Source organism: Salvia miltiorrhiza, chromosome 2, assembly GCF_028751815.1.
Source record: "Salvia miltiorrhiza cultivar Shanhuang (shh) chromosome 2, IMPLAD_Smil_shh, whole genome shotgun sequence".
Taxonomy (NCBI): domain Eukaryota; kingdom Viridiplantae; phylum Streptophyta; class Magnoliopsida; order Lamiales; family Lamiaceae; genus Salvia; species Salvia miltiorrhiza.
The window spans coordinates 466,499-481,831 of NC_080388.1; the positions used below are offsets into that span (position 1 = coordinate 466,499).

A 15,333-nucleotide genomic window follows, 5' to 3' on the forward strand; every position below is an offset into this window, starting at 1 on the left:
TTTAAATGACTAATTATTCATTTTGTGCATATATAATAGCAAAATAAAAAATATATGAATATTTTGGTGGTTATTTTAACTAGCTAATAATGATCGTTGATAAAAATATATTGTTAATTGAGATATTGGTCATTGATTTGACACACATACAACTATAAAAGTAATCTTTATTTGAACAATTATAGTATTAGCGATATCTATCTTATGTATAAGTTAAAAAATTATTAATGTTATCTTTTAAGTTATGAAAATATTACATTCTAAAAAAAAAGTTATGAAAATATTACACATTTTGTTATAGCTGTATGATATAAAAAGACATTCAACTTCAAAATTATAAATTACTTATACTTTTTAATAATTTAGTTAAATAACTATTACCAAAACTAGTATAGAATAACGAAATGATAGCGGTATGTAAAATCTCTCCTCCTTTCAATGGGCTTGAATAACTAACGTGACAGCTCATATATCAATCTTAATTGGGCTTATAACTGTTCAATCGTGGCCCAAAAAAGTTCCCAATAAAACTCTGCAGAAATGCAGTGCTTTGAAATTGAATTGAATTCAATTCAGATAACGCAAAACCCTACTGCAGCAATAAACCATGGGAATTCTCTCTTGGTTCAGCGGAGGGAGCAACAACACATCTAAAAAGGAGCAACCCGCTCCAGCCTCAAAACCCGGACCGAAGCCCGAACCCGCGGAGGCCCCCGGCATGAACGGCGCGGTGGAGGTCCCCCGACCCGACGCCGATATCTCGGTTTTCGAGTTCGGTTCGGTGGCCGCCTCCGCCGATAAGGTGACGCTGGCTGGCTACTGCCCCGTCTCCGACGAGCTCGAGCCCTGCCGCTGGGAGATTCTGCCGGCGAGTGGTTCCGACGCGCCGCAGTTCCGGGTGGTGTTTTGAGTTAGTTGTGGAAGGCTAATTGAGAGATGAGTTCCATATTTTTTTTTTCTGTCATTTTGCGTTGTAAAATATTTTCAACTTACTTGGGAATTTTTTTCGCAAATTCTATCTAATTAGGATTCTCTTGATTATTATGTCTGGTGATTCTTTGTGTTTGGTGTGATTAAATTTTCGAGCTTTTCTCTGATTGGTTGATTGGTTGTGATTAGCATGATGTTTATTGGACTTTGTTTTCTTAATTTTTGTCTAATTGGCCTCAAATCCTGCATATAGTTTTAATAGACTGAACATGAGATTTTGGTTAGTGCATATGCTCTTAAACAGAGCATCTGATATAGATACTTTCTTTAGAGGATAGTTTAGATAAATATAAATAATACAATACAAAATTGATTGAATAATTTTAAATATGTTCCATAGATGTTATTTGATGGAGATAAGGAAAAAGCTTAGTCTATTGAGCTGTTTGTTTGATCTATTTACGTTGTGTTTTTAATATTCGAGTCAATCTCTTGATTTATTTGTAAAATGAGTTTTTTTGATTTTTTTATTTTTTTTTTGATTTTTTTTTTGTATTTTCACTTGTGGGGTTTTGATGAGGCCAGCCTAAACTTTGCGTTCTGTTTACTACTCTAGTCTCTCTATCTTATAATTATTGCCTTTGTTAGCCTCGAAGATTGTGTATCACTTGAGTATTTGAGTGTATGTTTTGCCTGTTTCTATTAGAGTTTGGATTCTGGCGCTGGATAACTAATTCTAGGATATACTTCCTCCACCACGATATAGTAGTAGGAACTATAATTTTACGTATGATTCGTGTACTCACGATCTATTTCGGATATCAAATAAATATATACAAAAGTCATTATATAGAAACGATAATATAGAAATGTAAATATATTGATTTAGCTTTAAGAATAAAATTTTAAAAAGAAGAATTTATATTGATTTTAATATAAATTTGTAGATGAATAATTAGTTAGATTTCGTAACAATCATGTTAAAGCGTTCCAACAAATAGAATTTGATTTATAATTCTAACAAACAAAATTTTAAATACGATTTAAATTTATTTAATTTTTAGTTATGTGTGTGTAGGAATTATTTATTTATGTAAACTCATTTGTTTATCTTTTCTTAATTAGATTTAAGAAAACTCATTTATATATAATATTATATTTTTTTAATTATAAAATATATCATGTTCCATGCATCGCATGAGAGTGCGTACTAGTTTCTTCTTATTTGTAAGAATAACTAGTACATCCGTCCGTGCGATGCACGACGAGTATCGAAATTAAATAATATTTTTAAAAATAAATAAATAAATAAAATTATTAAACGGGAACAAAATATAAGCAAATGTGAATTTTTTTTGTAAAATAAAATAATCCACACCATTTACACAATAAATAATATGAAGCTAAAAATATATAAATTTTAACTTTGTACTTTCAATAGTATGATTTTCAGAACTGATGACAAACATAACCATAATTTTATTGGAATATATAGTAAAGATGGTACATATTGACAATATTTATTCTTCAGGTAAGAATGTACAGCATCTTTCATATGCCAAATAAGAATTTTTGAGCAATCACAGCTTGTTGGGTGTAAGGTCACTACAAATATGTGGTGCTTAAAATATTAGCTCATAGTCTCTTGCAATTGTTTCTTCAAGAACTGGAGAACATAATATTCCTATATTTTCTAATTTTTTGAATTGACACTTTACATGTAAATTAGATATTTTCTTTTTAATACTTGTCGTGAAATAAAATAAAAACAACAATACTTTCATCAAGCTGGAAAAATTGAGACTTCATTAGAGAATCAAAGAAATATAGAAGCAGCCATTAATTACTTCCAATCATCCTGATGCAGATTTCTTGCATTGACACCTTATATAACTTCAAATTAAGAAAAACCAAACCATAAAAACTCCAAAAGAACACAATTCAAGTACTAATATATTCTGATTTTGTGCATAGCCCAGAAATTTAACCACAATGACTTTCTTCCAATACACACAACAAACACGTACAAACATATATGTATGTATGGGTGAATTTTTTTGTATAGCTTATTTTGTAATCTATTTTTCATTACTCAAAAGCCCTTAGAAATCAATTTCACATAATCTTTGAATTGCTCCATAAATCTTTTCATCTATTCTCATTTGCTCCAGAACTAAAATCACCCATACCCACAGATCAAATAGGATACACAATCGACTAAAGCAGCGCTTGTGTTGCAAATTCAGAAGTTCTAAAGTAAATGTTATTTTAAGCATTAATTCATCAAAACGAAGTTGCGAAAAATTAAGAAAATTACAGCTGGGGAAGAACAAAATCTGATGAACAGCTAGAACCATATTGTTCACCAATGAGGCGAGCAGTGGGGTCGTCAGAGTCGTACTCTTGATTGAGGCAAATTATGTAGTGACGCGTCTCGATCTGGCTGGTGAGATCGCATTGTAGATGGCGAAGGAACATTTATACTGACTCACTTTTAGGTGAATTGAGGAGAAACAGAATGGAGAACTGAGGACTTTGTAGAAATGGTGGAAACTCATTTTGTTTCACTTTTGTATATGATCTTATCCAAATACCTCGACCAGATTTGATCTGCTAATAGGGAGCTGAGAAAAAAACTGGCAAACGAAATTAGCAGAAGCTTCTTGACAACACACACACACACAAAACGACATAAGAATATGTGATTGTACCTACTTTTTGTCCAGCCTAAGATAGTCAACTAAAATGATGATTGTTATGCTTATATGTGTGTAATAGATCATGTTTTTCGTGTGTGTTTGTATGTGAGAAAAGTAGGAAATAAAGGAGAGTGGCTATATTTGCAGCAATGGGCAACAATAGATTGATTCTTTAACACTGAAAATGTGTAAATTGGAAACTATTGAAAAAGAGTTTATTCAATACAGTAAAGAACAAAAATACTTATGACTCAAATAAATTTTTTAGCTCTATTATGACATTCTTTCATTTCTAGTAATTGAATAAGGTTGCAATAAGATTAGAAAGAAACAACATCCTGTTAAATTCATAATTCCAATTCAAAGTAATTAACTTTACAAAATAAGCCCTCTTCTCAAGTTGCAAAGGAAACATGTGAAGAAGCTTATTGATAATCAAAGAAATCCATAATTAAACATAAATCTACCTTCCATCCAATATTATATGGATCCAAATGGAGCCTCATCAAGATGTAGGCAATTTCTAGTTGAGTAAAACAACAACATAAATGTATGAGAAAAGAACTCAAGGCCTCTGATGACAACCCGTAAAAAGAAGACGACAAAGTAAATTGATAACTACCTTTCCAGACAGTGATTCTCAAAATCTCAATGCCTCTAATGACAACCCATGAACATACTCATTCAAGCACATCTGAAGCAAATGCAATAACTATAAGAAAATTAAGCAAAAAAAAGACATAAATCAAAATGATTTGGATAATTGCATAAAGATTTCATCAAAGAGAATATAAATAAAAAATATTTGGAGTATACTAAAAAATCACTCAGAGAAAATGAATGCTAGATGACGATAACTCAACGGTCACTCAGATAATATTGAGATCAATAGAGTGAAAACCACACATCAAATAATATTAAAACTGCTTATATTCAAATTGCTCAATTTTATTGCCAATAATTACAAACTATAAGCACATAAGAATCAATCATTAGAGGGACATATGGACACTTCCTCAATCATTTAAAGGAGTAGAATACACACATAAAGCACAATTTTTCAACTTTATGCTCCAAAAAATCATTAAAACATAAGTCCAACAATTCAGTGTAAAGAGTGAAACACTTCTAAAAAGAGCACTGAAATAAAAGAGATAATATAACCCTCGAACCATAGCTGCCGCTGGTGCATAGAAATACACCAAAACGCGGCACCCTTCCAAACGGCGAATCCGCCGCACGTGGAGGGCTGCATTGGCCCAAGAGTTCTACGTTGCAGTATTTTAATGATAAACATTGAACCACCATGTTCCATTGTTGTTTTCAAACCAAAATCCAATCTTGGTTTCAAAAACCCAATTTCAAAATTTCAACCTATTTTCTATCATTTTGGTGGCATGGCCGAGCGGTTCCAATTTTAATTAACCCATAAAAAATTGAAATTGAAATTAGTACCAACACTTTTAGAACCACTGCTTTAAAATTTTCGATACAATGGCCCTCAACGTATTGATTGATAGAATAGAAACAGAGAGAGATGAAGAAACTGATTACTTTTGTTTTTACCGTTTCGGGTGATGTTGGTTTGAGGCGACCGCGCTACGGCGGCAGTTGAGGACCGAGAAATGGCGGCCGAGTCTTCGATTGAGTTTGGTGAGCGATGGAACGGCGAGCAGCGGTTATGGAATCTGGAAAAGAGAAGAGAGTTGACAAAAAGGGTTTCAGATATTGGGAAAATTTCCTTAAAATCGTGGGAGAAGAATCATAAAGAATAGAAATAGAGAGAGATATGAAGAAACTGATTGATTTGCATTTACCGTTTTGGGCGACGTTGGGCTGAGGCGGCGGCGGTTAGTGACCGAGAAATGGCGGCCTAGTGTTCGATTGAGTTTGGTGAGCGATGGAGCAACGAAGAGCGGTTATAGAGAGAAGAGAATTGAGGAAAATGATTTCAGATAATGAGAGTTTTTGGAAGAAGAATTGAATCTTGATTAATGGAGTAATAGTTAGAGAGAACGTGGGAGAGATAAAATTTGGCGCTAAAATTTTACCCTTTTTTTTTTTTGAGAGAAACAAGAGGATAGCTTTATTGATCACATGAACATGGTAAATGGAGATGACCCACCACAAAGGCCGGAGGTTCATCCTGATGTGTACTAATATCCCTCGCCGCTTTCGCTAACGAATGAGCGATAGCATTGAAATCTCTTTTAACATGACGAAGACGGATTCCCGGAAGCAAAGCTAAGTCATCACGGCACCATCTAGCAATAGCTCCAATCTCAGAAATGTTCCTAGTGCTCGACTGGATGACGTCGCAAGCTCTCTTACAATCAGAATGAATCCATCCCTGCCCAAAACCCAGATCCTTGATCCACGACAACGCCTCCTTGATGCCAATAATCTCTCCCTCCTCAACACTACTTGCAGCCGGAAGTTTGAGAGTTATGCCCACAACAAAATCCCCAGCATCATTCCTAATGACCATGCCAATCCCCATATGTTGGCTGCCATTGAAGAAGGCTGCATCGACGCCACAGATGATAGAGCCCTGCGGGATTGGATGCCACCCAAGACAGAGATCAGCCGACGTGGGTGGAGTCGTGTTCCGAGCAGAAAGGGTTTGAGCCAGAGTCCATTCTTTCCTGCTCTCAAACGCCATAAGAACAGCTCGAGCAGGGTTCGGATGAGAGCTCGAGCAGGGTTCGGATGAGAGCTATTCCATACGACGCCATTACGCTCTTTCCATATTTGCCAAAGAACCATGCAGATGTTTGCCCGGAGCTCATCAACATTTCCCTCAAGAATGAGGAAGAGGGCTTGAGTGAAGGACTCGCTCCTACTAGTAATGGAAGTGATGGCCGAATGCATTCCACTCACCCGCTAGCAATCCTCAGCAAAATAACAGTGGAAAAAAATGTGCCACAAGTTCTCGAAACCAACATTGCAGATCGGGCACTCACCCCCAACTTGAATGCTACGAGAAAGAAGATTCGCCTTAGTCGGGAGATTGTTCCGCGCCGCCCGCCAGAGAAAATTCCGGACTTTGGGAGGGACGTCAGTTTTCCAAAGTTTGCTCCAATGACCCTTCACACCGTGAGCATCATCGATCGTTAGAGCACTCGCCTACTTATACGCAGACTTGACCGTATACATCCCACTATCAGAGAAGTGCCATATGAGCTTGTCCGGGTCTGGATTCGGAGGGATGGGGATTCTAACAATACTCCGAACATCAGCCGCGTCCACCACATCGTTCAAAGCAACCACATTCCATCTGCAAGAATTTTCAATCTTAAAATCAGAGACTCTCACATCTTCCATACCAGGCGGGCAGGCCGTGGATATAAAGAAATTCTCCTCCCTTCTCAACCACGGTTCAGTAAAGAACCGAACCCTGCTATCTCTACCAATTCGCCAGCGAGTTCCTCTTCGAACCAAAGTTTGCGCCGAGTGAATACTCCTCCAAACATAGCTTGGATTGTGGCCCACATTAGCACTTAGAAAATCGCCTCTTGGGAAATATTTAAACTTTAGAACTCTACACATGAGAGCATCTGGATCATCAATAAGGCGCCAACCCGTTTTCCCAAGCATAGTAGTGTTGAGTAATTGGAGACTTCGAAAACCCATTCCTCCGACCTTCTTATCGACACATAACCTCTCCCACTTCATCCAGTTTATGCCCTTACCCGTGCCTCCTTTGTTTCCCCACCAAAAAGTGTTCATGAGACGCTCCATGTCGTCCGTAAGACCTGTAGGTAAAGCAAAAATCGACATGCAATACGAGGGAATAGCTTGCGCAACTCCTTTAATGAGGATTTCTTTACCGGCTTTTGAGAGCTTTTTCCCATTCCAACCTTGAATGCGGTTCCACAACCTATCACGAAGGTATTGAAAGATTTCTTTCTTCTTTCGACCAATGAGGGAAGGAAGCCCCAGATACCGCCCTGTGTTGAGAGGCGTGGAAACACCCAAAAGAGCCGCAGCAGCTCCACGATCCCTCTCTGAGGCATTCGAGCTAAAGAAGATCCCTGACTTTTGGTAATTAATGGCTTGCCCCGAGGCCTCTTCATAACTCTCCAAAACTCGCTTAAGAGCAGCACACTCTTGAATAGTGGCACGGCAGAAGAAGATGCAATCGTCGGCGAACATCAGATGATTTCCTTTCCTTTTATCACTTTTCGTAGTTGCATACTTGCATAAATATGGCAACCCTCTGGGCCGGCCCAATACCTATTTTTATTATTCACAATATAATAATATAAACTATATTACTCCCTCCGTCCACGAAAGAACTTCCTATCTTTCCTTTTTGGGACGTCCACAAAAGAACTTCCTACCTATTTTTGGACTATACCCCACCACTTATAATCATTTTACTTTTCACTTTTCACAACTCCCAATATTAATTATAACTTCCTTTCACCACTCCCAATACACTCAACTACTCCCTCCGTCCCATTAAAGTTAGCTACATTTCCTTTTTGGGCGTCCCACTAAAGTTGGCCACTTTCTAAAAATGGAAATATTTATTTAAGTTAAATCCAATTAATTCATTTAATTAAAATTTGCTAATTAAATATAAACTCTCTTTATTTAAAAACACACACACAAAACACACACTAACACACGCACACAGCAACCCCCATCCCCCAGCACCCCACCCCCTTCTCTCTTCTTCTTCGGCGGCCGACCTCGTCGCCGGCGGCCGCCCCGTCCCCTGACCTCCCTCTTACTCTCCCTCGCCTCTGCTCTCTCAGGATCTGGCCCTCCACCTAGCGGCTAGCGCCGCTCCACACCTCCATTTCTTCCACCCGCGCCGCCTTCCTCCACCTCCGCCTCCCTCCACCTAGCGTCGCTCCACAGTCTCCATTTGGGGCTAGGGCTCTCCGCCTCTCCAATTTGGGGCTAGGGCTTTGCCTTCGCCGCCGATTTGGGCTAGGGCTTTGCCGCTCCGCCTCTCCAGTCGGCTGCATCTGCGATTTGGGGCTAGGGCTTTGCCGCCGCCGCCGATTTGCCTCTCCAGGCAGCGCCGCTTCCTTCGGGTTTGGAGATTGAGGGGATTTCGCTGCGATTTGGGCGAGCGGCTGAAAATCGAAGCTTGGGTCCGCCGATTTGGGGGTGAGCGATTGAGTGTCGATTGGGTTATCTCTTTCATTTTTTTGGTTTTTAGCTGAAAATTGAAGCTTGGTTTGGGTGAGGAAGGTGATGCGAAGCTTGGATTAATTTTTGATTGAAGCCTTTTTTTGGCTTTGGCTGAAAATCGAAGCCTAGCTTTAATGGGGCGCCGAAGCTCGCCTGTCGTTGATTCGCCTGTGAAGGTGAAGTCTGGTTTGGGTGAGGGGCGAGCGGCGACCACCGGCGCCGGCGATAGGGATGGCAGTGGATCTTGGACCCGGTCCAAATCCGTGCAATTTTTTGGACCCGACGGATCTGGATCTCAGTTTTGAAAACGGATCTGGATCTGGATCTTGAAATTTTAGATCCGGATCCGGCCCAGATCCGACCCGTGGATCCGTTTTATTTTATATATATTTTTTATATTTTATATTTAGTTTACTAATAATATTAACTAAATTAAAAATAATAAATAAATTATATTTAAAAGAATAAAAACTAAAAGTAATTAGATAAAAGTATTTTGTGTTATATTTTTCATGATGGAAATTAGATGTTGTTGATTTTGTGAAATTTTTTTAATTTAATTTAAAAATAGTAGATCCATGGATCTGGACCCGTGGACCCGCGGATCTGACGGATCTGGATCTGGATCCAAAATTTTCAGATCCATGGATCTGGATCTGGATCTAGTATATGAAAACGGATCTGGATCTGGTATTGGCCAGACCCGGTCCAGATCCGGCCCGTTGCCATCCCTAGCCGGCGACGTCGCCGGATGCAGTGAAGTTAGGTTGAAGAAGATAAAGTTAGGTTGAAGGAAATTTTAATTAATTCATTAATTTTGATGTACCACATTTAATTAAACACTAATTATCCCTTTCTTAATCTCCGTGCCGAAAAGAATGTGGCCAACTTTAATGGGATAGAGGGAGTACCTTTTATCCACTCTCAATACACTCAACAATATTTTTTCTTAAAACTCGTGTCACTCTCTCCTAGTGAGTTCTTTCATGGAGGGAGCGAGTATTTCATTAGTAAATAAAAATGAAATAGAAATCTTTGGCGCTTCCCAAATCGCTTCACTCGTAGTCAGACTTGCCTCAAATTTAAACCTTAGTCTCTGCGCCACCGTCGGCGCCGTCGCTGCGCGGTTAGTTGCATCTCCTCTCACCCCCACGCGGCCACGCCGTGGAAAGAAACGGTTCCAAGACAGCCAGTTTTTGCAATCTAAGGTTTGAGATTTTCGTGTAATTCTGTGCGGATTTTGAGGGTGTTTTATGAGTTTATTTATATGTTGAGATTCTTGGCATGCGGGTTCCAGAAAGTTGGCATAAAACCTATAAATTTATAGCGAAGATACAATTTTTCCTTTTGGTTATAATTTTGACGGTTTTTATTAATTTTCAAAAATGATCAACAAATTGCAAGAAGAATTTTAAAATTGATATTATCTTTCAGTTTCTAACATATTAGCAGATTTATTCATTTAATTTCCAAAGACATTCTTATAAAAAAAATTCAAAGATATTAACAGATGTTCGCGCTTGCTTCTTCTCATTTATCTACAACTTAGAAATCTATTAGTTTGGGTGAAGAACTTGTTGGAATTAAGTGTTTTGATGGTGACTTTATACTACAGTGCTTATTGCGTTTCGTTTTTGTATTTCAGTAAGTATTCGTAGTTTAGGATTTTAGGTTTTAACCTGTTTTTGAAGGCGCGAAGCTTTGTCGCTACAGCGTGTCATTGCTGCCTTGTTCGCTAGTTGCGCGAGCCAGGCGAGACGCGAATTACACTATGATGCGAAATTGAGCAATTTCACGTGATTCTCTTTTTTGCGTCATAGTGTAGAACTATATATGATGTGGCGTGCCCTCTTGCGTGTCTTCTCTTCTTCGCAACACAGTCTTGATTTATCACGTCTCTCTCTTATTCGTGCCACAGTCTTGATGTTGTGTGAATTGTTCTAAATAGATATGGATTTTTTGGTGCAGATGAGGCCAAAGTGTATAATATTAACACATGGAGGTCAATGGAATGATATTACGTATGTGGGTGGGCAACGAGAATTTGTTCGTGTGCCTCCGGATGGGATGAAGTATGTGGAATTGTTGAGAAAAGTTGGGTGTGCCGTGCAAGCTGATACAAATGTTCATGCTTATGTGATTGATGCAATAGTGCCATCCCCGTTAGATGAATTATTGAGAATGAAGATAACGGACGACGATGATTTGGTGTATGTAATGGAATTATTTGATGTCCCTACTCTCTATGTCACACTTTCTCCTAGGATAAATACTTCTAAAGAGCACAGTTCTATGAACTTGTTGAATGCTCAAATGCATCAAGTTCAACATACGTATGTGCACCAGATGAGTAATATTCCACATTCGAGGCCTCCTGTTGGTAATGATGCTGCCATTAATCCTCCGAATGTGAACATTATGAATGAGAGGGAGGATGTGAGAGATTTAGAATCAGCTGATGGTGTTCAGACTGATTGCATTCGCGAGCAAGGTGTTGGTGATGAAGATCGAAGAGATGATGATGTTGAAGCTAATAATAAACATGTTGATAGAGGTTATGAGAGAGATATTCATAATGTGCCACCAATAGGTAGTTCTAGTTGTAATGAAGAAGAACACAGACAAGGACCGCGGCAGTGGGTTATTCCTGGTGCTAAGTATCATGCATCCCTTCTTATTGAACCAGAAATATCTTATGATTACAACAGTGACACAATTTCGATTGGTGCTATATTCACAGATAAAGAAAATATGAGAATTCAATTGGGATTGTATCACTTGTTGAATCGGGTGGAATATATTGTTGATCGATCAACTAAGAGAAGATTTGGAGCTCTTTGCAAATTCAAAGATCAATGCTCTTTCTTGTTGCGTGCTACGGCATACGGGGCGATTTGGAGAATTTTTAAGTTGGTTGCTCATACTTGCCAAAAGGATTTGAGGCTTCGTTGTCGCCCAACAATTTGTGCAAAGGTCGTAGGTGCATACTTTGCACCGACTTTGTCGAAAGAAGGATCTATATTGAAGCCGAAAGAGATACAAGCACAATTGAAGAGAGACTTTGGTGTTGATGTAGACTACCACACGGCATTGGCTGGGAGGAATCAAGCAATCACCATGATACACGGTGATAAAGGAGATAAAGACAAGTCTTTCCGATCTAGCTTTCAATCATCTTCATCACATCCTCGACATGCTCAAGTTTGTTCTACATGTCATAAAAGTGGTCATAATCGAGCTAGGTGTACTGAAGATGTCCCCTTGACACAAGATGAAGATGTTAGTAGTAACCATCTTACTATGCCTAGGAAGCGTAGGCCAAAGCGATGTGGAATTTGTGGTGAGGTTGGTCATACCCGTGGTAAATGTACTCAAAGAGTGGTGTAAACATTTCACTAGGTTTAGTTTGATTATTCTTAGATTATGAACTTCGTTTTAAAACTTGTGGAACTTTGTGTTTGGGTTAGGTAATTATCAACTTTGATTATTATTTGTTATTTTCAGATATTTAGTTTTTACTATTTTGTTTTTTAGTAAATGTTAATGTTAAAATTACAAAAGGGTATTTTGATAATAAGAGTGGCTAAAAATATATGCTTTTATTCTTGTGGCTACTACATTCTTTCCTTAAGCAAAGTGACTATTGTTTTTATTGCTTCTTGAAGATATTTTAACGGTAATTTATGAATGATTTTTTTGTGTGTGTGTGTGTGTATATAAATCAGTAGTTTATGGTTGGAATTTTGGCTGATGGCTAAATGATATTTACACGTGAATCATGAAATTGTGCCAACATAGTATTTCTGCAAACATCTGCAGTGTACTAATTTGTGTCTGAATTTGTAATAAAAAAATTGGTTATCGAACCAAACCAAACTAAATAGTTCAGTTTGGGTTCAGTTATGAATGTTTTTTATTTTCTGAGTTCAGTTTGGTTTGGAACTGAACCGTCCGAATGATCGCATGTTCATTTTGTAGAAGAAACAAGCCTTCATATGCATAATTGATTTTCTTTTTGAGTTATATTAGTTTCTTGTAAAGAAGATGAATGGCAGCGAAATAAGAGGAGAGATTGGTGGGATTATTGTATTGTAAAGAAGGAGCTGATTCTAAATGCAGAGGAGCAGCTTGAGTCCAAGCCAAAGGCGATAATGCGCCTGGGCTGGTTACTTTGTTTCATCTCTGGTGAGCATCCTCTATTTCCTCAACTTGTCCTTATTTTGATATAGTTTACAGATCAATTTTGATTTCAACTTTTGAAATTTGATGTGGTTTCTGTTTCTCCATACAGGCGTCTTGGGAGGATCAGGAAACTAGTAAGGTGTACACTTATGTGTATTTTGTCTGCCAGGTATAAGTTTTAAATTTTAAGAGGATCTTTGAAGTAGTTTGTGTGGAAGTGTTAATTCGGTTTTTTTTATTCACTTATTTAGTGTCTGTTGGATTGTTGTTGTAGCATGGTTCCATGTTTAAGACAAAATATAAGTTTCTGCCATTAAAGCGTAGTTGAGAAGGCATTATGAGGGCCAAATTGCAGATTTTGGAATTGTACAGAAAGAAGATCTTGATCTTGTAAGTTAAATATGACCTTTATTATATTTTCTTAGGTGTTAATTTTTCTCATCTGAACTCGTTATGTCAAAATAATAACGATTAACGACAATGTTGCATGTTATTGTTCCTCCCATCATGTGTCATTCAAAAATGAAAAAGCATCTCAAAAACTATTACTTGTTGCACTTCTTTATAACTGAAATAGCCTGCAGCAATATGGCTGTTTGTTGTTAACATGGTTGTGATCTGGAATTTCGAAAATATCTAGAAAACCTCAGAGCGATCTATTGAAATGGGAGAGATAATTATTTGGGAGGTTCACTAGTGAAAGATAACACTTGATTTTAGTTTGTTGGCATGTTTTATCACATAGTTCAAGTAGTCCCATGACAATAAGAACATGATGCTTGCACTAAGTATAATGTTCAATTTTTTTGTATTCCTTGTGTTAGGAGCTCGATTGTAGTACCTGTTCCACAACATGATATAATCAAGTTGTTTTTTTTTTTTCTTTTTTGTTCTTATGCTGTTATTATAGGGTTAATTATAGTCTATGGCATGTCTTTTAGGCCGAATTATATTTTGTAAACTGCATGGAAATGTATTTTCTACATGAGCATTGTTGTTTTGATGTCCGAGAATATATTTTCCACTTGAGCATCAAAACGGAAATATATTCTCCACTTGAACATCAAAACAATGTTTGCACGTAATTTACAAAATAAATAAGAATATCCACGTCAGATTTGCGACTTCCACGTCAAATACTGCTATTATATTAGCAAATCGCGCTCAAAGGTTGGGCTGCTTTTTTTGTTCTTATGCTGCTATTATATCATGAAAATATACTTTGTTCTGAAGTGCTACTCAAAGATATCTTTTGATACTGCTCAACAATCGATGCAATTAACGACAGATCTTATTCATTTTGTTGAAATAAACTAAGCAAAGTTGGAGGCATATGAGTCCATATTGATAGGGAAAAGGTAATGCCTATCTTCTTTTAGAAAAAGTCATAACAATAAGCTGTGTCTAAATTTGAAGATGTTTTGATTAATGACCCCAAGATTTCATAGATGTACCTTATCATGTTTGCTTTGCTATTGACAAAGGTAATTGTTTATTCTTATTTGTGAATATTCTTTCTTATTCTCCACGTGAATCCCAAGTTACAAATATATCCCCATGTATAGAAGATGGATACTTGTTTATAAGAAGTTCAAATCAATTGAGATTATTATCTTGAGCTGATGGTAGAAAGACTGGTCATATTCATTGTTTGTAAGGTTAATCATGTATGGTTTCTCAAACTTTTAGCGTTTTCTAGAAAGGGTTAATGGCCAAAAAATACACGAACTATCACCAAGTTTGCAAATTGCACATGACCTTTAAAAATGGCCTCAGAATACACCACCTTTTAATTTTGTTGTGATTTGCACATGGCGGTATTTCCGGCGAGGTATAAGTTTGACCGGTGATTACGTGGACAATACATGGCATATTGCGTGGCATTTTTTACACGCTGTCAATACACGCGTCCAAAACGACGTCGTTTTGGACGTCTTTCTCTCTCAACTACCTCTCAAGTATCTCTCTCTCTCTCCCTCTCATCGGTCTTGCTCTCTTCCTCCCCCCCGTCACGCCGTCACCTGCTCCGGCGAACATAGAAACAATTTATCTGGTAGTTGCCCCTCTCATCGGTCTCTCTCGTCTGCACCTTCAATTCCAGAGAGCCCCAATTCTCCTTCTCTCTCGTATGCACCTTCAATTCTAGAGAGCCCCAATTCTCCTTCTATCTCGTCTGCACCTTCAATTCCAGAGAGCCCCAATTCTCCTTCTATCTCATCTGCACCTTCAATTCCAGAGACCCCTAATTCTCCTTCTCTCTCGTCTGCACCTTCAATTCCAGAGAGCCCAAATTCTCCTTCTCTCTCATCTGGACCTTCAATTCCAGAGTTTGTGGATACTCAACAATTTCAAAACCTCTCACTAAATTCCCAAG

The 15,333-nt window shown here is 37.8% G+C and overlaps 2 protein-coding genes and 1 long non-coding RNA gene across 4 annotated transcripts; all 3 read left to right on the plus strand.

The window, feature by feature from the left end:
* The first annotated feature begins 528 nt into the window (after nt 1-528).
* On the plus strand, nt 529-1,044 carry LOC131012513 (uncharacterized). Its single transcript, XM_057940510.1, has one exon. The coding sequence runs from the start codon at nt 608-610 to the stop codon at nt 908-910; it is 303 nt and encodes a 100-aa protein (XP_057796493.1). The 5' UTR covers nt 529-607; the 3' UTR covers nt 911-1,044.
* Nucleotides 1,045-8,474: 7,430 nt separating this feature from the next.
* On the plus strand, nt 8,475-12,274 carry LOC131012474 (uncharacterized). 2 transcript variants are annotated; one of them, XM_057940440.1, is made up of 2 exons: nt 8,475-8,753; nt 10,746-12,274. In XM_057940440.1, the coding sequence occupies exon 2, from the start codon at nt 10,746-10,748 to the stop codon at nt 12,162-12,164; it is 1,419 nt and encodes a 472-aa protein (XP_057796423.1). In that variant the 5' UTR covers nt 8,475-8,753; the 3' UTR covers nt 12,165-12,274. The 2 variants fall into 2 exon arrangements, with proteins under 2 accessions (XP_057796423.1, XP_057796422.1); XM_057940439.1 differs by lacking the exon at nt 8,475-8,753 and adding an exon at nt 9,748-9,985.
* Nucleotides 12,275-12,561: 287 nt separating this feature from the next.
* LOC131012530 (uncharacterized) lies at nt 12,562-14,640 on the plus strand. Its single transcript, XR_009097363.1, has 3 exons — nt 12,562-12,962; nt 13,069-13,128; nt 13,234-14,640. It is a non-coding gene; the product is annotated as an uncharacterized LOC131012530 (long non-coding RNA).
* The last annotated feature ends 693 nt before the right edge of the window (nt 14,641-15,333 follow it).

Excerpts from the sequence above, each read along its gene's own strand:
- LOC131012513 (XM_057940510.1), top strand. The coding sequence starts at position 608 with ATGGGAATTCTCTCTTGGTTCAGCGGAGGGAGCAACAACACATCTAAA.
- LOC131012474 (XM_057940439.1), top strand. The coding sequence starts at position 9,764 with ATGGAGGGAGCGAGTATTTCATTAGTAAATAAAAATGAAATAGAAATC. Across the intron at positions 9,986-10,745 it reads GCCAGTTTTTGCAATCTAAG|ATGAGGCCAAAGTGTATAAT; the intron begins GTTTGAGATTTT and ends TTTTTGGTGCAG.